Here is a 27,500-nt window from a genome sequence, read left to right as displayed (position 1 = left end):
CTCTCTCTCTCTCTCTCTCTCTCTCTCTCTCTCTCTCTCTCTCTCGTTCAGATGCTGTACTTCATTGCAGCGTTTATGTAATATGTGTACTTATATGTGGTTGGTTCGATATTTTCATTTTGTTTGATATTATTCATGTTGCTCACTTACCCTTTCATAAGGGGCCTAGGCATATTAATGAATAAATAATCTGAATCTGAATCTCTCTCTCTCTCTTTCTGTGTGTGTGTGTGTGTGTGTGTGTGTGTGTGTGTGTGTGTGTGTGTGTGTGTGTGTCTCACTCTCTCTCTCCATTGCATCTTTATAGGAGCCTTAAAGATCAGAGCGACAATATTTTCTTAGTTTATTTTTTTCAATAATCTGTTAAATCAGCTGCATAAACACTGACAGTTACGATGACATTTACAAATGTTGTTATCGCACATTGCTCATATGGGGCTGTGGCCTTACATGAATAACTCTCTCTCCCTCCTCTCTCTCTCTCCCTCCGCCTCTCTCCCCCCCTCCCTCTCTCTCTCTCACCTGAAGATCAGCTCCAGTTTGTCCAGCTCAGCACTCAGGTGGGCAGCCGTCTCCCCTGGCCGGAGGGTCAGTCCGCAGATGGGACAGCACGGCACGTGACCGTCCGCCGGCCGTTTCCGGTGCTCTGCAATCACAGCAGGAACGAGTGGAATAAATGATAATAATAATAATAATACTATGATAATTAGTATTTATACAGCGCTAAATCTTGTAAAGAGACAAATCAAAGCACTTTCACAACAGTCAGTCACACGCATACATAACTCTAAACTGAAAAAAAACAACCACACCTGAAAACAAGGAACAGGCAGGGGGAGGAAGGCTATCCTGGGAAGAGGTGGGTTTTAACGCCAGACTTGAAAGAGCTGAGTGCGGAGACCTGAAGAAGCGAAGGAGAGAGCTCATTCCAGGGACAGAGAAAGAACAGCGGCCGATACAGGAGTGTTTGAATCTTGGGAATGCGTAAACAGAGTGGATCCGAAGCCGATCGTAGACAGCGATGTGGGGTGTAGATGTGAAGGCAGCCACAGAGATAGGAAGAGGCAGATTTGTGAATACATTTATAACATATAGTGCAGATCTTGTACTTTATTCTGTGTAAGACAGATCCGCTCCTGGATGGATGAACGGGTGGGTGAATGGATGTAACAGTGGATGGATGGACAGCAGAGCGCATGTCCATCCGCCGGCCGTTCTCGGTGCTATGCAGTCACACAAGGAACGGGTGGAATCAGTACCGGGATGGATGAACGGGTGGGTGAATGGATGTAATAGTGGATGGATGGGCAACCACGGAACATGACCGTTTTCGGTGCTCTGCAATCATGGATGGGTGGATTAGGCATTTGGCATTGTTGCTTTTGATACAACAGAGCGCATAAGACCATACCTGAAGAAAAAAAAAAAGATTCAATCGCGTTAAACACAAAAAAGTTGGGTGGATGGATGGGTGGGTGGACAAGCAGTTGTTCATGGCATTCACCAACCCCAGTTTCAAATACAACCATTGTACCAACGGTAGAAGTGAAGGGAACAGCTCTCAACAACAAGGACTTCAAGTGTCACCATGGATAACTCATGCCAGTCACAACTGAAGCAAAACAAAACACACCTTCCCGCTGACCCTGCACTCATTTGTCTGCGACTCGACGGAAAGACAGACATACAGTAACATATACCTCAACAAAACAAAAAAAAAAGAAAACAAAGCAAAATGCTGCAGAGAAGAGAATGGGAGGAATAAAGAAACAAAGGAATGAAGGGTGGGATCAAGAATGAAGTCTACCATTCCACGTCATTATATCCATGACCACACACACACACACACACACACACACACACACACACACACACACACACACATTCACATGCATACACACATTTTAGACACACACACACACCACACCAGCCCATCCACCCACACACACACACACACACACACACACACACACACACACACACACACACACACACACATTCACATGCATACACACACATTTTAGACACACACACACACCACACCAGCCCATCCACCCACACACCCACACACACATAAACAAGCGACACCATTCAAAACTGAAAAAAAAAAAACTCAAAGAATTTGTGGGCTTGGTCCGATCAGTCTACACACCCTGAAACCCCCTTTCCACACCCCACCCCCCCTTCCTCCTACAGGCTTCCTCACCCCTCTCACTTCCTATCCCACCCCACCCTACCCCCAAATCTCCACCTCCAACCTCCTCGTCTCCCAATAGTAGTGCCAGCTTGACAAACACTCTGCCAAGTTCCACTCTGACCGGGGCTCCATCAATTAGTCATTTTCATTAACAGGTACAATAGCAGGAGAAGATCTGGTGGTGGGCGCACGCTGAGTCAAATTACTGTCAGGGGTGGAAAGAGGGATGAGCACTGCAGTCACCCGGGGTTGAATGGGGTAGGAGGGGCTGGGCTGTTCGGGTGGGGGTAATCCTTCGCAGGTGCTGACAAGCGTTGTTTCGGTGTTTGTCTCTGATTGTCTGTTTCTTTGTTGTTGTTGCTGTTGCTGTTGTTGTTGTTGTTCTGATTCGTTGGTAATCTGTGTTTCTGTGTCAGTGCCTGTTGTTTTTCTCTTTCCTTCCCTCGTGTGTGTGGGGGAGGGGGGGGGAGGGAGGGGGGAGGGAGTCTGTCTGTGTGTGTGTGTGTGTGTGTGTGTGTGTGTGTGTGTGTCTGTGTCTGTGTCTGTGTACGTGGGTGGGAGTTGTGTGTGTGTGTGGTGTGAATACGTGTGTGTATGTGTGTGTGTGTGTGTGTGTGTGTGTGCGCGCGCGTGCGTGCGTGTATGTGTGTGTCCTGCGCCGTGTGTGAGTGTGTATATATAATTGTTTGTTTGTTTGTGTGTGTGTGCGTGTGTGTGTGTGTGTGTGTGTGTGTGTGTGCGTGCGTGCGTGTGTATGTGCGTGCGTGTAAGCGAGACATCATATTCAGATACAGTTTGTGTGTTGATGCAAGCGTGTGTGCTGCAGGAAAAGAAAGATAGAATGATAGGAGATGGGAAGAGAGAGAGAGAGAGAGAGAGAGAGAGAGAGAGACAGAGAGAGAGAGACAGAGAGAGACAGAGACAGAGACAGAGAATAAAAAGAAACTAGTGCACTGCATTGTGACGACACGTTCTCTCCGGGAAGTATACTATACCTACAGTCAGAATTTCATGAACATAAACTTGTCATGGCAAGAAAGCAATACAACAACACAACACAGTTCTATGAAAATTACAGTGCAGATGGATGGTTTACGATAAGAAAATATTTTTGTTACAAGCACACACACACGCACGCACACACACACACACACACACACACACACACACACACACACACACGTACCGAATTTTTTTGTTTGTTTTATAACCACACACACACACACACACACACACACACACACACACACACATGTATATATGTAGTATCACACACACACACACACGCGCGCGCGCGCACACTACACACACACACACGCACACTACATATATATATATATATATATATATATATATATATATATATATATATATATATACATGTGTGTGTGTGTGTGTGTGTGTGTGTGTATGTATGTATGTAGTGTGTGTGTGTGTGTGTGTGTGTGTGTGTGTGTGTGTGTGTGTGTGTGTGTGTGTGTACTGGCTTTTCTGCAAGAGGATTTACGGAATTACCGAGCAAGTCCACTGACCAATCAAACCACTGGGGAAGAGAACGACTGGGGCCGGTGGAACAGCACAGAAGATTATAGGGGCTGGATAACAACTATAGCAAGTCTTCGACTTCGCACTGTTGCTGCGCACAGATATATTGTCTGCTCAAGCCCCCACATAAAGTCACGTTGTCCGTTTAGCTCCCGGGTGTCCTTTTTGGAAGCTAGTCGTGTGATCCTCGATCAAACAAGAGGAGCATGTCTTGGTCGTGTAAAGAGCGTCCTAACGGGGGGAACGGCCTACCGTGCTGGGCAAAGGTCTCTGTCAAGGAGGGGTTAACACTGATCAGTGTGGGGGTAAGATTACCAATATCTCATGCAACACGCTATCACTGACCAGACAGGAGGCTTTACGTGGTCGTGTAAAAGCAAACTGACGAAATTAGAAAGCTGATAATATAAAAACGATCACGGCCTCTTGGTGATAAAAGAAAAGAAAAAAGAAAAAAGAAAGAAAAAAAGGACGACATAAAATAAGAAGAAAGATATAAAGACAAACAAAGAAAAGAAAGAGAAGGAATTGAAATGAAGATCTGTAAAGGGCAAGGTCTTTACAATCAAGGACGAAATCACGTCGACAGAATAGAAACAGACAAAAAAGAAATGTTTGAAGAAAGAAAACATCAGTAATCATAAACTGTAGATCGAAATGTGAAGAAGAGAAGGCAAAAACAGAAAAAAAAGAAAAAAAAAGAATATGCAAAGAGTGCATAATGGGAACTGTTGGGGGTGAATATAATTTTGTTTAAGAGTGTCCTAAAAATACTGTAATTCGAAATCAACTCATACCACGTAAATATCAGTAGCATTTGTCAATGTTTGGTTCATGCAGTTAATTTCAATTTGGGAAGAAAACCACAACTTAATTTAAGTTCATAAAACTCATAAAAATTCATAGAACTTGGAAATTGTGTATAAATACTAGTTACAGTTGGAAGTTGAAATTCGATTTGTTCTCTTGCAAATCAGTAGTGTGTGTGGGTGTGTGTGTGTGTGTGTGTGTGTGTGTGTGTGTCTGTGTCTGTGTGTGTGTGTGTGTGTGTGTGTGTGTGTGTTTTGCTTGTTTCAGTGGCACTGTTGATTTGAAGTTGCGATTCAATGTGTATGCATTGTTATTGTATCAATTATCATCCACACCCAATAAAAAAAATTAATAATAATTAGTATTCATATGGCACTGAATCTTGTATAGAGACAAATCAAAGCGCCCTCACACCAGTCAGTCACACGCATGCATGACTCTAGACTGAAAAAAAAACTGAAATAGGGGTAAGAAGATTCAAATGAGAAAAAAAATATTTGACGATGACGAAAAATGTATTCAAAGTCAAGAAATGAATATATATAAATTATATCCTTCTTCTTCGTTCGTGGACTGCAACTCCCACGTTCATTCGTATGTACATGTACACGAGTGGGCTTTTACGTGTATGACCGTTTTATCCCCGCCATGTAGGCAACCATACTCCGTTTTCGGGGGTAAATCTCTATCATAATTGCCTCCTTGTGCTGGCGTTTTGCCGAGACCGCTTTTTGGTTATAAGAGGATCCATGCCTTCTGAAAACTCTGCGCTGGAAATAAATTATCCTTTCATCATCACCATCATCAACAACATCGGAATCATCATATCAGAAGGAGGAGGTGGGTGAGGAGAAGAAGAAGAACAAGAAGAAAAAGAAGAACAAGGACAAGGACAAGAAGAAGAAGAAGTAGAAGAAGAAGAAGAACAACAACAACAACAACATCCTTTTTATTATCATTACTCTCTTACTTTCCAGCCTCCCTCTCCTCGCACTATTCTTTTCTATCGTGTCCGACTTTTCACTCATACGCCTTTAAATATTTTTAGGCACTAGCTTTGCAGTCTGAGATAGATAAGGTCAGATATGCTTGCAAGGCTGTTGTACTCTACATCATGACATCCGAGTTGTTCACCTTCGGTGACCGCAAGGTTATCGGTTTCATGAGATACAAACACTGGAAGGGAGCGCTGGAAGCTACCCAACCTGCGTTGTGATTCACAATGTATGACCTTTCCCATGTTCTGCTTTTCATTTCTTTCCAGATTTTTATTTTATTTTATTTTATGGAAGTGATAAATGAAACGGAATGGCTGACAGCGTCAACACTGCCTAATTTTATTGGGTGTAGAGTTTGGCAGTGTATAAAGTTACCTGCGTCAGGGATTGTTGGCCTATGATTTATGACAAAGGAATGCTGTGTCTCTGTCTTTCTTTTTCCTCCTAGCGTCTTTTAGTCTTGAAATGGCGTCGGCATGATTCATGCAACAGTAATTAAGACAAAAAATGTCAATGAAGCAAGAAAGACACTTGCCAAGTAAGAAGTCTAAGTTAACGTTAGAAAAATGATTATATATACCATCTGAAACTCCAGTAAGCGATCTGCTGTTGAACATGTCGCCTCTTTATCAAGAAAAGGTATCATGCTGTGCAGGAGACCTACGGTTATGAAAGAAGTCATTCTTATCAAGGGTGTTGTTGTTTGTTTGTTCGCTTGTCTAGATAAATAACAATTTGGAAATAAAAAAAAGAACATTGTTACCATTTGGACGACAAACAACGTGGTTTTGTGGTCAAAGCAAAAAATCTGAAAGCAAATGAGCTTGCAGTCTCCTGGTCAGTGAAGACACCCATGAGTTCGTTGTTTTCATCATCAGTCTAATATCATCATCTTAGATGAACAGACTATAAATAAATAAATAAACGAACGTTATCATCATCATCATAATTGGTGGTGGTGGTGGTGGTGGTTGGGGAGGCTGAGTCACCCTTGTGCGTGTCATGTTTGGTTCTGCTGCATAGGCTGCTGAAACTAAAGCTTCTATTGTTTCATGTGTGACTGTTACATTCTGCGTTAAGATGAAATTAATTGAAAAAGCAAAAGTATGCTTACTTCTGTGGCGTTGTTGATGCGATGCTCTTTATCAAATTTAAATCATTTGCGGTACATTGGGGAAAAACAGAGTATGCGTATGGAAAAAAAAACAGAGTAATCTCTTCCTTACTATAATATTTTTTTTTAATCTAGACTGTGTGTGTGGCTTAACCATGTCAAAGTTTTGTTTGTTTGTTTGCTTTCTTCCTGGTGGGAAATTCTTTCTGATCTTGCCCATCATGCTTCATGCACATTGTCGTTTCGTTTGTTTTCTCCATGAGATTATTGCTTTTGTGGCTTTTCTGAGAATGTATTTATTATTATTTTTTTAAAAAGAGAGAGAGAAAAAACAAACAAAAATGGCAAAAAAACTGGTTGCTTTGTTTTGTTTGTCACTTCCAGTGTGCTTTAATGATATTACCAATCCCTCTCTCTCTCTCTCTCTCTCTCACATACACACACACAAACACACATACACACGCACGCACACACGCACACATATGTGTATATATATATATATATATATAGAGAGAGAGAGAGAGAGAGATACACACACACACACACACACACACACACACACACACATATATATATATATATATATATATATATATATATGTATATACACACGTACACACAACACACAGATACAAAGTGGTGAGGAGAAGGACCAGCGATGGGTCAGTTCCCGATCCGGAACCTATCTGACCAGTCAAATCAATTCCTCCGTCCCCAGAAATAAGGAAAAGGAAGTGGGGGGGGAGACGTGTGAGGGCAACGAGGGGTAGGGAGGGAGATGGAGAGAGAGAGAGAAGGAGGTAGGGTATGGTGGGGTTTCGGGGGGGTGGGGTGGGGGGGAGGGAACCTCCACGCGCAAGGAAAAGGAACGCGTACAACAGGAAATGTACACCACCGAGCAAGCCACCCAAGCGAGCCTTGTCTCCCCCTCCGCCTCAAAAAGGTCACCGGAAACGGCGAGGGGTCGAAGATCAAGTGAGGAAACTGACAACGATTGTGGCGCACGTGCGCCTCAGTGAGTCCGGCAGGGGCGTGCGTTTCACGGCGGCTGCCCTTGGCTGTCTGGGCCTCTTTGATGCCGTGCGACGTGCTGATTAGCTCATCCCTTTGTGCCTTACAGGAGGGACGGGGGGGGGGGATTGACTAGTCCGGAGGGGGATCTGTGATTACTACTGTACTCTGGCTGCTGCTGCTGGTGGTGGTGGTGGTAGTGGTTGGAGAGGGGAGGGGAGGGGAAGAACGGGTGGTGGGGGTTGGGGTGGTGGGTGTGTGTGTGGGGGGGGGGGTGGACTTTTGGAAGTCGAGGAGTGTGTGGGAAACCAAGCGGCTGGACCTCAACCCCCCCCCCCCCCCCCTTTTTTTTTTCTTTTTTCTTTCCTTTTTCCTTTTTATTCTTCTTCCATCCAGAAACGGCGTGTAATTTTGAGACCGAGGTCCACCTCTCTCTCTCTCTCGCTCGCTTCCTCGCTCGCTCGCTCTAGCTTTCTGAGGGTTCTGATGATGATGGTTAGGTCACCAGTCAATGCACATCTAAGACTCTTTACCCCGCGACGCTGACTTCTTTGACTGAGAAAATTAATATATATCTACAGACGGTGTTGCCATTCTGAATGGCTGTGTTTATGTGTCTGGGTGCAAAGGAGAGTTGGTTCTCTCTTCTATCCAAAGAAGCCAGCATGATATGTCCGAACTTAGCAGTGGAACATTGAACCATCCGTACCGAACTTGGGAGAGAATGAGAGAGGGGGAGACAGGAGAGGAGAGGAGAGAGGGAAAGAGAAACAGAGTGAGAGGAGAGAGAGAGAGAGAGAGAGAGAGAGGAGGGGGAGGGAGGGAGAGAAAGAGAGAGAGAAATCGGACGGTCAGTCAGACCAAATGATACCACCTGCTGCATAACCAAACAATTTTTCAAACACACACACACACACACACACACACACACATATATATATATATATATATATATATATATATATATATATAAGCACGCGCGCGCACGCACGTACACACACACACACACACACACACACACACACACACACACACACACAGAGTCTCTCTAGCTCTCTATATACCTAGCTATCTCTACGCCTACCTATCTCTTTTTATGTATATATCTATCACACACACACACACACACACACACACACACACACATATATATATACATACAAATACATTGATTTCAATTAGTTTTAAGACAATACTGTTTGGTTTTTTTTACCACTCCACACATTCTTTGCACCATAGGACTGTTGTTATGTAGATAAAGGTATATCTCTTGATAACTCTTCATCGTCTGGAGTTCTGACACTCACTGACCAATAAATGCAAAGAATCCTGACCTCCTGACCTAAATACTTGAGACAAAGGCACTACAGAGCGTTAATTCGTAAATCTATAGTTCTACAAACCACGACAGTGGTCAAGATTCCAAGAACAAAACAATCTAAAGAAAGAGAGAAGACTTCCGCAGTTCTGGTCCTTGGCAACGTCCTAGCCACCCAGCATCCTCCCCACCCCACCCCTACCCCCTCTCTCTCCCTTCCAACTCTTCCACCCTTTCCACCGCCGCCTCCTTCCGACATTCATTAAAGGGAAGCGACTCGCACAGCGCGACTTTTCACCCTCCACAAAGGATGAACTAATCCCTTTCCTTCGACGAATGTTCCCTCGTTACTCTCTCTCTCTCTCTCTCTCTCTCTCTCTCTCTCTCTCTCTTATCCCCATCCCCGTCCTCACCACCCTCCCGTTCGCCTTTCACCAAATGTTCACTAACTGTCGGATAAGCGTCGCGGGCACGGGAGACCCGTCTAGAAGCGGAAGCGGCAGATTGGGCAGCGATCGGCCCGTAAGGAGACCTTAATGACGCCGCTGATAACATCGCCCGCGCCGCAGGATCGGAATCAAAAACGGGTTAGCTTCGCACCCTGCCGAATTGAAACAAACTATAGAGTCCCCCAGCCATCGACCGCCTCGTCATCAGTGTTTACGTCGGGGATTTGGCGGGAGAGGGGGAGGAGGGGGGGGGGGAGGTGGCAACGTGCCGATAATTCGAGACAAAAAGCAGGAAAAGGGAGAATACCTCCAGTACTGATTTCAAACTCTGATATGCAGCGGGGAAGGAGGAGGGGGAGGTGTGTGTGGGGGGCGGGGGGGGGGGGGAAGGGGGGAAGGTATCACAGCCCCCCCCCCCCCCCCAAAAAAAAAGCCAGAAACCTCTCCCGTCGCCGACACCAAAGGATAACAACGGCCCGTCGGCGAAAAGACGGCAATCCTTGTCGATAGTTAACTTGGTGTGGTCTGACAAGTTAGGCATCCATGTTGATATGGTAATAGAAACCCGGTCGTGTTAGTGCAAGTGTGTAACACTCAGAGAACTAGAAATCGGGTGAAAGCGCGGTTAACGTGTTGACAGATGACATCAAAGTGAGATGAAAGAGCGCGGGGGGGGGACAATGCCCGGCGATAGGGACATCGGTTCTCGGAGAGATTTCAGTCCGCAGCCACACGGTGGCCCGAAAGCTGAAGGCAGTCAAGTTGTCGTGGTTTTTCACACACTTTGCTGGAAACGGAATCTAGGTGGATTGTGCAATCAAGTTCGACTGGTGCTTGGACAAACAAGGAGGCGGAAGCTGGCTTTGAAATTCTTTGTTGAGATAGTCAACTGCAATCAGTGGTGTGTGTGTGTGTGTGTGTGTGTGTGTGGAAAGAGACAGAGAGAGAAAAAGACAGACGGACAGACAGACAGACAGAAACAGACAGGCAGGCAGACAGAGACAGAGACAGGCAGAAAAGAATGTGCTGCTTGCTATTTCGCCTAAGTACAACGCTTGCGTTAATTTTGGTTCACCATTATTTGGAAATTTATTTCGCTAGTTTCTGATAAAAAAAAAATTATCTGATCACTTTTTCTTAATGGAAATTTTGGTACATATTGAATGCATGTTATACAGAGGACTTCGGTTCATCGCCCATATGGACAATTGATCACACACACGCCGTGACGAAGATCTGGTGCAAACGGGAAGGGAGAGTGTATAATTCTTACGCCGCTGTAGTCACGACAGCTGCTTCAGAACCGCCTTGTGCTCTCGCTCTGTGTGTGTGTATGTGTGTGTGTGTGTGTGTGTGTGTGTGTGTGTGTGTGTGTGTGTCAGTGTGTGTGTGTGATGGGTGGGTGGGTGCGGGGTGTGATTTTTTACTTTGTTTTCTTTAAACATGATTTTCGAGAGATTCCTAAATTGTTGTTGCTGTCGGTGGTGGTGGTGGTGGAGTGTGTGTGTGTGTGTAGAGGAGAGACAGGGGAGTGAGAGAGAAAGCCACAATGTCATACCATTCATTCATACTTTGGAAGTCTTGATCTTTACGTTTTTTACAGATCTATTTTTTAGAGCAAAAACAACGCGGTATGCACAACGCAGAATGCTCAGTACACATAAGAGTATCATACTCAGCTGAAACTGACAGACAGACAGACAGAGACGGGGGAAGGGAGGGAGGGTGGGAGAAAGATATAGAGGCACGTGGAGGAGGGGAGGAAAGAGCGTAGACACCAAACTTAATTCATACCACCCTTTCCAAAAAAACAACAACAAAAAAAACGTGACATGAATCTCTGCAGTCTTTTAACAATTTTTCAACATTTCATAACAGCTCAGCCCTCTCCGCTCTCAAGCGTAAATTTTTTTTTATCGACAAATCTCTTCACGGCGAAACCCCAGTGGCACGTACGTAGTAGACTCCATTAAGAAGGACATGAAGTGCCTCACAGCACAGCGGCGAAAAGAACTCAGCATGGGTGGTGCCATCGCTTGTCTGCGTTTCTAAGCCTCGCTTAGAGGACCCCCAACCGGACAAATAAGCTGTTTGTAACGCGGACACTAATGATCCAAGTTCAGCTTGCACACACAAACTGGAACCCCCCCACCACAAAAGTGACCTCATGGCAGCTATGTCCATGGCTTTTTTTTTTGCTTTTTTTTTAATTGATAAACCAGAGAATTGTAGTGGCATTATTCCAAAACATCAAAAGTGTTTTAAGCTGCTTGTGTCAAGTTACATGCTTTCCGAGTATATACTTTGTTTTGTATGTATCTTTTCCACACATTTGAGACATACTTTGCGGGTGTGGGGAGGGGTAGACATTTTCCTTTTATTGGCGAGGACCTCCACACATTTTGTTCAAAAGGCTGGGTTTTTTTATACCGATGAAAGCACAATATAATATACTAAAGTTGTTTTATTAGAAAAGAGCGAGAGAGACAGAAGAAAAAAGTACAAAGGAGAGACGAAAAAAGTCCCATGCAGACACTTTCCCTCGCAGCCAATACACCTGTACAAAACAGCCTTGTGATCATAAACACATTTCGTATACATATTCTAAAATGGCGTTGACTTGTGCTCCTGATCTTGTTTATAAGTTTTGATAATTTTGGAGAGAGAAAAACAGTTCCATTCGCTCTAACAGAGTAACTCTCAAGACTAAGTTCCATGCACAATGAAGTAATTTTCCACATAAAACTCGCTTCATCGACAAGCCCATGCCAAAATATTCAGGATGCAGAGGTGGGAAAAAGGGGGGAAGGGATAAATCTGGCGTGAGGACACATCTGGCCTCTTGCACCCTGTCCTCTTCTGGAGTCCTGGGGAGAAAGTGTCTTCCCCCCCAACCCCTGTGAGTCCTAGCAAGGTCTTCTTTGCTGCTACTGCCTGCTGAGATGAAATTCATATCGAGGGCTGCTGACTTTTTGATATGCTCGCGCCTTTGCCGGCATGAAGTCAAGGGGAAAATCGCGGAGGAACAGCAGTTAATAAATGTCGGTACGGACTCGAAACGAGGCCCTTCTCCCGGGCTTGGCACTTTGTGAACAGTTTCTTTTTCTCCCTATCCCTCCCACTTCCCTGCACCCACCACAGCACACCCACCCACCCAGCCACCCCCTTTTCCTCCCCCTCCCTTTTCACCCCTTCCTCTCTTTCCTTTCCAGATGTGGGAGTGTGGGTGGGAGAGGGAGGGTGAAAGTGTGCGGGGAGTGACGTGGAAGCCGCTTTGTGTGGAGGCCTACAGCCCGGGGCCGGCCCCCCAAACAAAACTGGGAATACTCTCCCTGGCCTCTTCACAACTCTATTTGCCGCTGGTGGACAGGGGAAAACTCAAGTATGAACAAACTGACACGCTGGGTGACAAATAATGAAGATAAATGACAGAGGAAGCCCGGGCGTTTGTGGGGCCGGCAAGAACGATGGTTCCCCCTTTCACCCTGATTTTTCTTAATGATGCCAGCCCGCCTTTGGGGCCAGACAATGCTGCTTTAAGTCCCTTAAAAACGGGCCCCACAAAAAGAAGGTTTGAACGGCAAACATGATTTTGCTCGCGAAGCCACCGGCCGTATTAGGTTTTTTTGTCAACAGTCCTGCAATAAAGCGGGAACCTTACTTGGGCTACAATGGCATAGCAAAAGGCTCTCGTCAGTTGCTCGGGCAAAGCATAGCGGAAAGTTTCTTTCTTCTCCGTTTAATTACTGAAGCCTCACCACCGAGGGCGATCTCAGGATTGAAGTCAATAGGCATACACACAAATAAAGCGTGATACTAAATCATAGCGCCTTCACCAGCCCATACTAGCCGCGCGACATGCAAATAAATAGCGTTCCTTCGCGCCATTCACACCAATCTCCCCGCACCACTTGTGCTCCATGACACCAAATATTCCCCTGCCTCATCAAAGCGTCAAGCCAGCCATTTATTACACGCCAAACTTGAAGCTAACTTCAGCGTAACGCTGTCGACGACAATCAGAGAAATCCAAACTTTTTCCTTGTCTAATATCGATCTGTGACATGGGCACTAAACCCCCCAGCCCCAATCGTTCCCCGGAAGGACAAAACAGCCCTTAATGTAGTTAAAGATGAATAAGGACGAGGCAGTCGGGCAAGATTTGATTGGTGCTTGACTCTGGCAACAGGTTCATTTGAAAGTTAATGCGGAAACTAAAGCCCTCTATGCATCAGGTCTGGGTAGATCGGATCCCGGTCTTCTCATCATTACGAGCGCCGACATCCAGCCGCGTAATGCCTCCCGCCTCCTAACGAGTGTCGTACCATTTTCACTAATCTCCGCCCCGATTGCCTGCGCGACACCGCCGCAACCCCGCCGGAGAAGTGTCATCGCCAGGATGCTCTGGCTTGGCTCTGCCCTCTGATGAATCGCAGGATGATAGGCAAATACTGACGGCCGCAGATCCCCCCTACAAGCCCATCAAAATCGCGCGCCTACAAACTCCATCCCTTCTTCATCCTGGGGCCGAGCCAGAGCATCATGCAACAGTGGAGGAGTCCAGTCCCCCGTCTCCTCCATTAAAACAGCAATTTCTAACAATGACAAGACAAGTGCAGGCGGGCTTAGCCTCGGGGACGCGACGGGGCCAACTTCATCTCCTTTGAACGTCCGGGGGTAATAATAAGTGTCAAGAGAACTTGGCGAACAAGTTGTCCTGATTGAGGTCCGCCCGCCAACCTCTCTGTCCAGCAGTCCAGTGGATGGACGAGGAGGCTCAGCCCCCTGATGGGATTGTGCAACTATCAGGGAACTATCTCGCCGCGTCTTGAAGGAGGGCCCCCTTCAACTGTCCCGCCCGCCGTGGACAGCAACGGGCTTTGTTCAAATGACTTGTCATGCTATCAGCTTCCTGCATCGCTACCAGGCAATGCATGCTCTTTTAGCCAGTCACTCTTGTCTGGGCTCTGATCCCTCCCCAGTCCGCTGTCCCGGCCACCTTTATGACGCTCACCAGCAGCTCGCATTGAACACTGGGCACACAGCAAGAAGATGAAAGGCACAAAAAATAACTTCTGGCTGCACTTTTTCACCCTCCGATATGATCCTTTGTTAGATATGCAGACGTATCAAAGCTTCCTTTCGCTTTTCTGGATTTCTGAAGATACAAGTGACGTAAGCTGAGATGACAAATGTTTTCTGACTGGATGATCAGATCAGATTGTCTTGATGCTTCACCGAATGCAGAAAAAGGCATCTAACATTGTTTCATCCTTTGCTGCATACGATAAACTGTAAGGCAAAAGTTGCTGTGCAATCGTCCATTATGCAAAACAAAACGCCATCAACGTCAAAAGATAGTAAAACACATTTTTCCTCGGAAGAAGGCGGTTTGGGAAAGAAAGAGACACAGAGAGACGCAGATGGGAGAGGAGAGAGACAGAGACACAGAGATAGAGAGACTGATTTTAATTGAGAACAGAACTTGACCTTTCCTAATTAGTGTTAATTGACCAGTTATAGGTCAGCTTCCGATAAAAGACCACATAGTCATGACAATCCATTCACTTCACACCGGTGTTGTGAGAAATTGTGTCCACATGAAATCGAGTCTCACTGACCTATCTCCACAAATCGAGATTTCATGAGATCTTTCTTTTTTCTTAACAATGCAAGCAAAGCCAAGAACACACCAGAGACAATGTTGAAAGACAAGATATAGCTTAGTTTTCTTCGAGGTGAATTTTAGCTGGCAGGCTAAATGGGTTTTTTTTTTTTTAATTATGGTTTAGCAGTAGAACTAATATAAGATTTGTCAACATTGCACAAACCTTCAGAATATTAAAATACTGCGAGTCACGCAATGTGACTTTCTTTTTTTTTTTCCTTCTTTTTTTCCCTTTTATTTTGTCTTTTGTTTTTCCCGAAGCACGCCACATCTGCTACGTCCTAATGCAACCTTGGACAAAAGAAAGAGCGAGAGATGACTGACTCAAAGGAAGCGAGCTAGTCACACACATAAAAGAGGTTCAGTGTTGATCATTATTATGTATTTCCGAAAACACTTTCATTTAGGAGCAGGCTGTCCATACAAACCTTACAAATAAAAATTTGACTTCATTAAACACGATTACAAAAGCGTGATGCATGTGAAAACACCACGATTAAAATCCGAAGGCATGAACATGTGACAAGTCACGATCTTTTTTCTTTTTTTTTCAAAAAGAAACTTAACAAGTATAAGGACTTTGAAGACCGTACATCAACGGAAGTTCGGGCATGAGTTAAGTCATGATTTTATAATTCGTACCAACAGAGGAATGGTTGCGTGTCCGAATTTGTTGACGGTTGAACGCTGTTGAAGGATCATCTGGTTCTGTAGACCCTTTGAAACAAGAAGTATTGAGATGGCATGCAATACTAGAATACTGGATAGCTCGATCAGAGCCAGCCAGCCCCTCCATTTTCATACTAATAACATGGAGACATTCAAGAATATCGGCATCGAAAAACCAGTCCTTGTTTTCGCTTTTCAATATCATTAACAATTAATCAGAACTAACATTGCCCGTGTACGTTCCCATACTATTTATACACTTCCACAACATCTGCTGCTACTAATGTCAATTCCGTCATTGCTCCCCACGTATTTTTCAATCATGTTTTCTCGTATTTGCTAATCGTGAGCTCTGCACGAAACGTACTGTCACAGTGTTGAACGGTCGCACGTTGCTAATCAGACTTCTGATTTAATTCTTGCAAATCACAGCCTTTGTGCTGACTGCTCTTCTTCTTCATCTTCCTCTGCGTTCATTGGTTGGAAAGTTCTCCTGCGCGCTCTCCTTTTCAAGAGCATAGCTTTTTACATGTACAATTGTTTTTATCCAATTAGGCAGCAATGTTAGTTTTCCATGGGTAGCAGATATATGCTGGGTATGCAGCGTGTGTTTCAACGCTGACATGACTCTCACAGAGTTGAAAGCTGTTCAAAAACGACCTTTTGTTCCCCTGTAGTGTGATAATCATTTCTAGGTGGGACCCAAAACGCTGAACAAATTGCTTTCAAAACTAATATTTAACGACATCACCTAGATAGGAATAGCAAATAAAACTGCAAGCAGGGGGAAAAAAAAAGTGGCGCTCTCAATGCAGCGACGCGCTCTCCTTGGGGAGAGCAGCCCGAATTTCACACAGAGAAATCTGTTGTGACAAAAAAAGAAAAAGAAAATACAAATACAAATACAAGGTGGTTTTCGAAATATTTTTTTCTCTCTCTTGGATGGTTAGCTGTATGGTCCAATAATGATTGTCACTCTGCTATGACTGAATGCCACCAGCTCTGATTTAACACGAAATATCATTTTATTGTAAGATCATTCCTCAGTCCATTCCATCTCAACAAAGGCGCACACAAAATCGTTTGATATGAAAATAACATTTCCAACAACTGTACTTGTTTTGCAGTTTACCAGTATTTATTCTAAATCATCATAAATGGTAACGTTATCTTTCAATTTCTGCTTCGGTGTACACATTGTGTGTATCACAACAATTTGTATCGTATCCAACTTTAATAAAACAAATTATCTAAAAAAAATAAACAGAAAACAAAGAGAAGAATAGTGAATTAATGTTTTTGCAAGAGTCCAACAAAAGTTAATCTGTCAGTCAATTATATTGTTTAATAAATACAACACCAAAAAATATCAAAATTACTCGACTAAAAATCACACAACTTTCAAAACTTCTGCTTTAACTTCTGGTTTATCACAGCAAGATGCCAGATTTTAATCACACAAACTTTTCCATGTCGTTGACAAAGGTGCGTAGAAACAAAGTTACAAGTTGATCGTAATAATACGCCTAGTTCGTATTCAAACATTGAGGATGAACTCATATTTTGAAAATGATAAATAATTTTTTTTTTTTTAAATGTGGGGGGTGTCAATCATGTTATGTAGCCTAGAGCAAAAACGAATGATCAGTGTTACAACAATAACAAAATAAACAAGAGAGGCAAGGCCTTCAAGACTCACTTGTGATAAATTAAGTCCCCTAGCATTAATTACAGAGTAATTTCCCTTTTTTACTAGCTGCTCCAAAACGTTTGTAAAATAAATAAAAATTCCATGCTCAGCAAAAGTAGTTCCTGTTTGAACAAAAAATTATAATAATGACTGCTCTTGTTGTTGTGTCAGAATAAGAGGTCAAAGTGCCAAGTTTAGAGAATACAAAATATATATATATATAACAGTAAATGCAGTTTGCATATAAGTAGGCTTCTTTTTAAATTTTTTTGTGCCCATCCCAGAGGCGCAATATTGTTTTAAACAAGATGACTGGGAAGAACTGAATTTTTCCTATTTTTATGCCAAATTTGGTGTCAACTGACAAAGTATTTGCAGAGAAAATGTCAATGTTAAAGTTTACCACGGACACACAGACACACGGACACACACACACACACACACACACACACACACACACAACCGAACACCGGGTTAAAACATAGACTCACTTTGTTTACACAAGTGAGTCAATAAAAAGTTTTCAACACTGTTATAAAACTTATATATAGACAAGAGCAGAAAACGAATAGTCAACCTTACAACAACAACAACAACAAAATAAAATTAAATAAAATTTTTCAACACTGTTATATAAACAATAGCAGAAAACGAATAGTCACCGTTCGAATAGTCAGCGCTGCATAAAATAAACTAAAAAAAAACATATAAACTAAGAAATTATTGGCAAATTAAGTTTTAATTTGGCTTATTCCTTAATTGATCGTTTATTGAAATGTTGCTGGGTTGTGACCAAAATTAAAGTTTTCAGAGTGTTTATGTACATATTATGTATGTATTCATGTGTGTCATTCATGTGTGCAGGCATGAATGAGCCTGTAAGGAGAGAGAGAGAGAGATGCGTATGTGCGCGCGCGCGCACGTGCGTGTGTGCGTGCGAGCGTGTGTGTGTGTGTGTGTGTGTGTGTGTAGTATTTTCACATGAATCGGTGCCGATTACAACCACGTGTAATTCTTCGTTCCCTATTCGCTTGCATGAATCTTGTCTTTTCACGGCAGGTTAGTTTGATAACACAGCAATATCGTGATCTGACACACAGCAACATCAAAAGTTAGTAAACAGATAAATGAAATAATTTTTATATATGAATAGATAAACAGATGAATAAATAAGTGAATAAATCAAATAATTAACTGATGAATCGATGAATAAATAAATGATTAAAATGAAATAAAACCTTCGTCAACCTCAATTCTTCAAGCATCGACGTTTTAAAGAAACTCTCTTCATGAAAGGTTGTTTCAGGCGAAATGCTTGACCGTCAAACCTTCCCCAGCAATCTAAACACAAAGTGTAGTTTGAATGTTTTCGCTGTATATGAAATAAAAGGAACGGGACAGTTTATAATAAAATTAAACAACACACATGATCGACGTTGTTCAATTCAAATCCACTGTCGTGCATGGCCGACTTAACACAGCGCCCGGGGGTAAGCAAATTGAAACAACTGTGTACAGTTACAACTATGTAAAAGCTGAACACTAGATGAAAGGGAACGAAGAAAGAAAGAAAGAAAGAAGGGAAGAAAGAAAGAAAGAAAAGAAAAAAGAAAAAGGAAAGAAAGAACGAGAAGAAAGACAGACAGAAAGAAAAGAAAGAAAGAAAGAAATATGTAATAAAACCCAAAATTGCCTACTTGATTAATCAAGAATAAATATCGACTGATGTAATGAATAAATGAATGGGTTGGTGAATGGGTGGGTAGAAGAATGGATGAACGAACCAAAATCATCAAAACACATAATGAAATCATCCGTGAATGTCATAATCATGTGAACACATGTGAACACAACAATGCTCTTTCGGAACTCAAACAAACAACAACAAAAAAGAAGAAGAAAAAAAAAAAGGAAAAAAAAAAGAGCATGGCGGGTGCACCAAAAAACCTTCTACAGAATGTAATGTCATATTTTGCTCGCATTTGTGGCGTATTCTGATTGCATTGTTGAAAAAAAAAAAGTCTCAATCTTACAGTAATTATCAAACTGATAAATTTGCCAACAACCAATTTTTCGACATTGATTGATCGCCTAACTGATTGATTGTCCGTCTGACTGACTGACTGACTGACTCGTTCATTCATTCATTCGCTCACAGACTCAATGACAGATTGATTGATTGCTGTTCAGTTTTCAAGTTATGTTTATTTGCTGTCTGCGGTTGGCTTTTTTTTCACACATTCCAACCAACACAATAAGAAAAATATGCCCCCCGTACCACGCAACCCAAAGTTAATCAAATTGTGCGCAGACACAAAAGAAAAAGCTGGCTACGCGAGCGAACAACTTGACAAAGCATTGTGCACACTGACATACTTTGTTACGTGCTGTCAATATGAGAGCACATTGCCTTCAATCATAATCGCATCCACGCAGACGTGAGTGTGAAAGCTTCCAACGAAACTGGAAGCACGGTGACGGGTTTTCATTTGAAAAGCCCTGCGACCGAACTGAACCGAGGGCAGCGTACATAAATGCACGTTTTTATGGCCACAGTATAGGTGCGCATTCCCATACATATGTTTAACTCCTTTAAGGATACATTTAAGACAGCTCTCGTCTTATCAAATCGACATTTGTGCACACACACACACACACACACACACACACACACACACACAAACACACACACCATTATGGTAAATACGGAGTCTCTTTGCATATTTCAGCCAGCGTTTCAACGAATGCGTTGGCAGTTGAAGCGCTTCGTTTTCAATACGTTGTGCAGGTGAGACGAAAGAAGCGTGGAAATTGACAGTCCTATTACTAAGGGCTGATTATATCCCTTTCTAAAAAGAAAAAAACTTCACTGCGGATTTCAAAAGACTGTTAATCCCACACGAACACTATCTGGGCGCAAAACGGCAACTTAAGACACGCATACACTTCTACTCAAGCACATTCATGCACACGTACATCACACACACACACACACACACACACACACACACACACACACAAACACACACACACACACACACACACGCACGCACACACACACACACACACACACACACACACACACACACACACACACACACACATGCGCCCGCAATGACACGCTCAGAAAACCGTACGGCATTCTGTTACAAACTAATTTCTTAAGATAGAATTAATAACAACATTCTTAATAACTACATGCTATATATATATATAAAGTGTTCATGTTGGTTTGTATACACATGTACCAAGTACAGCACAAAGTATGACGATAGGCTATATTTTGATAAATGAAAGTCTCTTGATACAGTGTCAAAAATTGGAAGCGTGTGTTTGTGCGCGCACACGCGCGCATGTGTTTGTGCATGTGTGTGCGTGTGTGTGCCCCCCCCCACCCCCACCCCCGGCGCGCGCGTGCGTGCGTGCGTGCTTGTGTGCGTGTATGACCGTGTCTGTTCAAGAGAACACAACTACGTACTCGGGCTTTTATTCACGAGTAGATTTATCCACCAAAATACCAATTCCACACAAAAAGGAGGGAGACGGTGGGGAAAAAAAAAATCTTTTTCAGAACGGACGGTGAAGGAAGTCAAATCTGTACGTTGTCTGTAAGACAAACACACAAAAAGGTTTGTTTCTTTATAAAAAATGAAAACAATTAAAACATAAATAAACAAACAACACGTTGAAATATTCTTAATATAAGGGAAGAAAAGTTTGGCCGAACAGGTGGGATGAGAGTTGGGGGAATGGTGTGGTGGAGGCTAGGTTCAGAAGGGGAAGGTGGAAAAGAAGCTACAACATCATTACGATGATGATGATGATGATGATGATGATGATGATGATGGGCAGCAAAAAAAAAAAGAAAAGAGACGAGAGACGAAGTAACAGGAGGAGGAAAGGGTTCGGTTTCTCGGAACGGCTGAACCTCCACCCCCCCCCCCCCCCGGGATACGAAAGACACATGGTAGCCCAGAAGTTAAGACTCCCACTGTTGGCATGTGTGTGTATGCACCAATACATACGTGTATCATACATAAATGAGTGGGAATAGACAGGTGTATTCATGTGTGTATATACCTGTATATATGTGTGTACATGTAGATGTATATGTTCGTGTATGCACGTGTTGATGTATATGTATCCACATAAAAAAATGTTGTGTCTGTGTATATGTACGCGTGAGTGTATGCATATTTGTATATATGTATATTTATATACGATTACGAATTTTTTTTCTACTTCACCTTTCTTCGGGGGTACTTTGTTGTTGTTTGTTTTTATACTTTCAGAGTTCTTCCGAGATTTAATTCATATCCGGTGTTGTTTATAATACTACCGCTGTGTTATGTGTTCGCTGTTGAGCATGTGCAAGTTTTCCGAGCACACCGTAAGTTTCGGCTTGCAGCTGCTCTGTGTGTTTGCAATATCTCCACTTGCTTTTGAGAATACAATCGTGTTTGAACCAAAGACTCACAACCTCATACCAACCAACCAACCAAGCAAGCAACCTCATGCGGTGTCCAGGGCCCATCCCTGCTCAACACCCAGTGTGTGTCAGAGCCTGCACGCCATGCAGCCAACATCACAAGTATTAGTGTTACAACAAACCGCGAGAGCCAAGTACAGCTTCCCAAGCGGCCATAAATCACACGTTGATAATCAGCTTGTCAAGCGTTCATATGACTGTCAGGTGCAGCTGACTGTTTTGAAGTGAAGTGAAGTGAAGTGAAGTGAAGCCAGTTCTGCATTCACGTTGTCGTTCGTTCGTGTCACGCGGGGTCGCACGTCGAGAGAGACAAGAAAGAAAGGGAGGAACTTCAACTAAAAAGAAACCGAAAGAGAGAGAGAGAGAGAGAGAGAGAGAGAGAGAGAGAGAGAGAGAGAGAGAACAAGACAAGACAAAATCTTTATTATCAAGGGTAATAGATAAGCAAGTAACATGCTTTTTTACATCCAACCCTCGCCCTAAAGAGAGAGACACACACAGACACACAGACAGACAGAGAGAAAGGGAAAGAGGCAAACAGGGACAGAACTAAAGAAAAGAACAGAAAAGAAAAGAAAAAAAAATGATAACATTATCAGAAAAGAATGAAAGAAAGAAATATACATACCAACAGTTTAAGAAAGAAAGGAGTATGCACACACAATAAAAAAACACAAAAAAGAAAGAAAAAAAAGGAAAAAGAAAGAAGGAAAGAAATGAGAAAGAAGAAAGAAATTTACAAACAAAAACAAAAAAATAAATTATTTAAAGAAAACATGAAAAGAGAATACAAAGGAAAGAACGGAAGAATGAGAGAATAAAGTCAGACAGAATAGAAAAAGAAAAAAACAAAGACGGAAACATAAAAGGAAAATGAACAAACACAAAATCATAAGAAGAAAGAAGGAAGTTGTTAAACCATATCAGCAAAAAAGAATGTGGAGTTGTTTGTTTTGCTTTGGGGGGCTTTTTCTGGTGGGGGGGGGGGTTGTTTGTTTGTTTTTGTTTTGTTTGTTTTTTTCTTTTTGTTGTTGTTGTTGTTGTTGTTTTTAATGAATGATGACTGTAAATGAATGATGAACGGTGAATTTGACAAGCGAGCGAGGATACGTTATTCCAGCTCACAATGAACTTCTAATCAAACCAGTCTGTTCAAACGCGCTTCTTCTATTGTCATTTTGCCACAAAAAGACCATTATAGAGGAAATTATGCACACATGTGTTCGCGCGCGCGCGCGCGTGTGTGTGTGTATGCGTGCGTGCGCGGTGACAATAAGGCTAATACCGGTGGTGTGTAAAGGAAGTGAAAGTCAGTATTAAAAGGGTAAAAAATATAAATAAATAAGAAAGAAAAGAAAAACACATGCACGCGTGTTCTGTGACGCTGAAAGTAAGAAATAATTAACAACAGGAGTGACTGTTATGGTGGTGCTGGTACTGGTGGTAGTCCTTTAGCAAAAATAATAGCAGCAGTATCAGCAACAGCGGCAGAAGCAAAAGCAGCAGTAGTAGAAGTACCAGTAAACTCTCTCTCTCTCTCTCTCTCTCTCTCTCTCTCTCTCGCTCTCTAAGCCAGGACAATATATAAAACGATTCAGTATTTAAATGTCATGTGTTATGTCGCTGTGGGAAAGATAATTTTTCATTGCACTATATTGAAAAAAAAAAGTGGACATGACTTCTTTTTTTTTTAACAATAGTTGTGTTTGTTTGTTGTTGCTGTTGTTTGTTATCGTTGTTTTGGGGTTTTTTTGTGTGTGTTGTTGTTGTTTTTTTAATCATGCAGTCTCTGCGATTTAAATATGCAAACGGATGAATGTAAGAAATTATATGTATATAATTCAAATAAACAGATAAATAATGAAAATAAAATATTCATTAGTCTGTTTTTCCAGCCCTCTCCTCCCATCCTACAACTTATCAAACCACTTTATCACCTGTTATCGGGTGAGGAAACACGATGCTCCATCGGGTGGATTGTGTCTGCCTTTTTTTGTCTTTTTTTTTTTTTGTCTTGGTATTGCTTTGTTTTATTGGTTTCTTTTCTTTGCTGCTGTTTTGTGCTTGTTTTTTGTTTGTTTGTTTGTTTTTGTTGTTGCTGTTGTTGTTTTATTGGAGGGGTTTTTTGGTATAAAAAAAGAAAGAGGAGGAAGAGAGAAGAGTGATTTTATTCCATCTCAGTCTAACCATTTTTTTCACTGATGATTGAGCCCTAGGCCCTTTTTTTTTAAAAGGAATAATAATGGATACATTTATTACAGATAATGTATATAAAAGTGTTATTATTACCTCGACGTCGTTGATGATATCGACAACGAAAATGTCAGTCTTTATCACCATTGTGTGTGTGTGTTTCTTTCTTTCTTTTGTCCTGTCCCACTTCCGTGTCGGACTTATCAGTCACGCCGGTCATTAAGAAACGACGGCACACACACACACACACACACACACACACACACACACACACAAACAGCCCCGCCCATGTCAGGTCTGTGACCGTCCCAGCGCCAGCAGTCAGCAGTGACGGTAATCAGCGAGAGACGCTGCCGCGAGAGGACCCCCCCAGAAAGGACGCAAGTGACTCCGCTACGGTACCGTGTCACTAAGGAGTGACAGTGTTCAGTGTTGCCCGTTTGGGCAGCACCCTCCACATACACATAACACCCGTCCTTCCCCGTCCCCGAGTGATGAGAACAATACGAAAACAGACTGCAGTACTACAGTTTGTGTACGCACACTGGCACAGGTAAACGGTGACTTATAATTCTTCTATTTTTCCCCATGAAACTTTTTTTTTTTTTTTTTTTTAAGCAAAATTTGTGATTTTTTTTCGGTGATTTTTTTTTTCTTTGTCCTAAAACCAGTCATGAAGACTGGATGAGTGAGAAGTGAGCGTCCTCTTTCCTTTTCCCTGACCAGTACAATAACCCCACTGTCTCCTCCCACCCTCGCTCAGGGATAGAAGCAGGTGATGAGAAATAGGAGAAATAGGGGTTGAGGAAGCGATTTTACCCCCCACCCCCACCCCCGCCCCCAACCGTCATCTTCATCCCAACTCCCTTTCCCGTCTCCCCATCCTCCACCCCCACCCCACCCCTCCCCTCCGGCCTCCCTCATGCCCTTCGTCACATCGACAGTTGCTCGCAAAAATTTAAAAAAGTATTTTTTTTTTAAAAGAGAAAAAAAAAGTCTGTCAAATAACGTAAGTAATCGTTGAATAATAATTCACCAGGTCAGCAACAGGGGCAGGGGGGAAGTGGGGGCCAGGGGGGGGGTGTAACACGTGTTGCCGCGCTCATTAGAGCAGAGGTTGACATCACACGTGTTACTCAGGTCGATCGTGCAACAGCCATTAAACTTTGCCTCCGATGCACACAGGTGAGCATGTTCCAAGTATGGCACCTTGCAAACGTGCCGCAGCCCCGAAAGTTAGGTGGGACAAAATAATGCTCAACCCAGCCGTTGACCGGACAACAAGTTAATTTCATGTTCATCAGACCAATGTTCTCTTTGACATGGCCGATTGTTCATCGAGGCAAATGGTTTTTTGTGGGGGGGGGGGGGGGGGGGGTTTCGGACAAATACTCACCTACTGCATAAACACTATATGATCAAATACTACTACTAATACTACTACCGTTACTACTACAAATAATAATAACAATAACAACAACAGGAATAACAACAATAACCACAATAATAATAATCACCATTATCATCATCATCCTAATCATGATAATCATAATAATTATAATAACAATGATGATGATGATGATGATGATAATCCTTGATCCGTTGATTCCCGATTATCTAAAACTTACAAGAAAATTACTACACACAGTAGAGTACTACACACACACACACACACACACACACACACACACACATATATATATATATATATATATATATATATATATATATATATATATATATATATATATATATATATGCCTATTGATCCTGATTATGCTTTGTTCACTATTTGAAACGAGTGTGGAACCAAACTTTATGTGGTGGAAACAAACAAAAAAGTCCGTCTCGCTACAGCAGCCCGAGCCATTTCTTTGTTTTACGATCATGATTTGTCACATTTCCAAACCTTCCATGGGTCTTCATCACTACTTTCAGGCTTCGATTAATCGTAACAACCGTTAAACGGATTTTCGGGTTTTATGTGCAAGGCAGTCAAATCCAGTTCTTTCTTGGACGCGCTCTCCCACACGTAACAAATATTGGTCAATGTTTCAAACTTCCTCAGCCTTCATCACGACTTTTTGGCTTTATTAAATCATAACAGACACCTCACAGGAAAACTGATTTTTGGTAATCTATTTCAGGGTTATTTTTTCTTTCGTATCAACAATTGGACCACCGCAATTTGGCAATGTGTAAACTGCATATGCGATGTGTTAATTGCATATAGACTATGTTGATCAGCATATATTTATGCTCATTTTCAGAAAACTATTTTTTTTACCATTATTATATATCTATCAAAACGTTTGCTTGTTTGTACAAGACAGTGCTGTGTTACGGGCAACCGCGGTCTAAATCAGTAGGCTGTGGTTTTGAGGCAAATCTTATTGAATCAGAAGACCTACTACAGGAACATTTCCAAGCGACTTGTTAATGATGGACCGGCGCGAAATGGCGCAGTTTTGAATTTTATGAGTTCCTGTTTTGTAAGAGAGGTTTCCGTTTGTCAAGAAAAAAAAATTCCCATATTGACCATGCTGATCTTGCATCAAAAGATCAATGTAACTTCCAAACTAAAGTGAGGAATTTTCCATTTAAAATGGCATATCAATGTGTTACTATATACTATGCCCTTCCCTGAAGTGTATTGCCATTACAATTGTTATGTACGGGAAGAACTAATATTTCTTTTCAGTTTTATAGAACGTTTGGTGTCGACTGACACATTATTTCCACTGACATGACATGACAATGAATTTACAGAGAAAACGAATTTGTTAAAGCTGACCACGAACACACATACATGTATCCATTCACATATACACACAGACAGAAAACCGAAACACGTGGTTATTACTTAGTCTCATGTTGTACGTAAACACAAGTGAGCAATAAATAGGCTTAATCATATTAAGTTCTCATGATAGGTCTGAAAAGGACATATATGTTTCGATGTGTTGAGTATTGCCTCTGTGTGTGTGTGTGTGTGTGTGTGTGTGTGTGTGTGTGTGTGTGTGTGTCTGTCTGTGTCTGTGTATGTTACTGTGTGTGTCTGTTTGTTTGTGTGTGCGCTCGCGCGCTTATATGTACATGTACTTTATGTCCAAAATCTGTATTCTCCTGCAGGCAAGCGCGCTCTGTTTAGACTTTGTAAATTCATTAAAACTTGCAGTCTCGCATAGGATACTTTCATGCAGATGAAGGAATGTGAACCCTTGTCTTACCTTGATTGATGCGAACGTTATGATGAACCTAGCTGTGTTCTTGATTTTCTATAAATCCTCGATGCCTCAAAAGGGGTCAAACATTTAACAAATCTTGAATCTTCTGTATATAAGGGACA

The 27,500-nt window shown here is 42.4% G+C and overlaps 1 protein-coding gene across 1 annotated transcript in view; it reads right to left on the bottom strand.

Annotated features, from left to right (window-relative positions):
- The window catches only part of LOC143280545 (E3 ubiquitin-protein ligase Rnf220-like), a 78,662-nt gene that overhangs the window by 38,161 nt on the left and 13,001 nt on the right, over positions 1-27,500 (bottom strand). Inside the window, exon 2 of the mRNA XM_076585235.1 lies at positions 523-646. Within this exon, the coding sequence (XP_076441350.1) occupies positions 523-646 (124 nt within the window). The remainder of the gene's footprint in view (positions 1-522; positions 647-27,500) is intronic.

The sequence above is a fragment of the Babylonia areolata genome, chromosome 3, assembly GCF_041734735.1.
Source record: "Babylonia areolata isolate BAREFJ2019XMU chromosome 3, ASM4173473v1, whole genome shotgun sequence".
In the NCBI taxonomy this organism is placed as follows: domain Eukaryota; kingdom Metazoa; phylum Mollusca; class Gastropoda; order Neogastropoda; family Buccinidae; genus Babylonia; species Babylonia areolata.
Note: the sequence above shows the minus strand (reverse complement) of the source record. Positions and strands in the feature narration are given on the sequence as shown.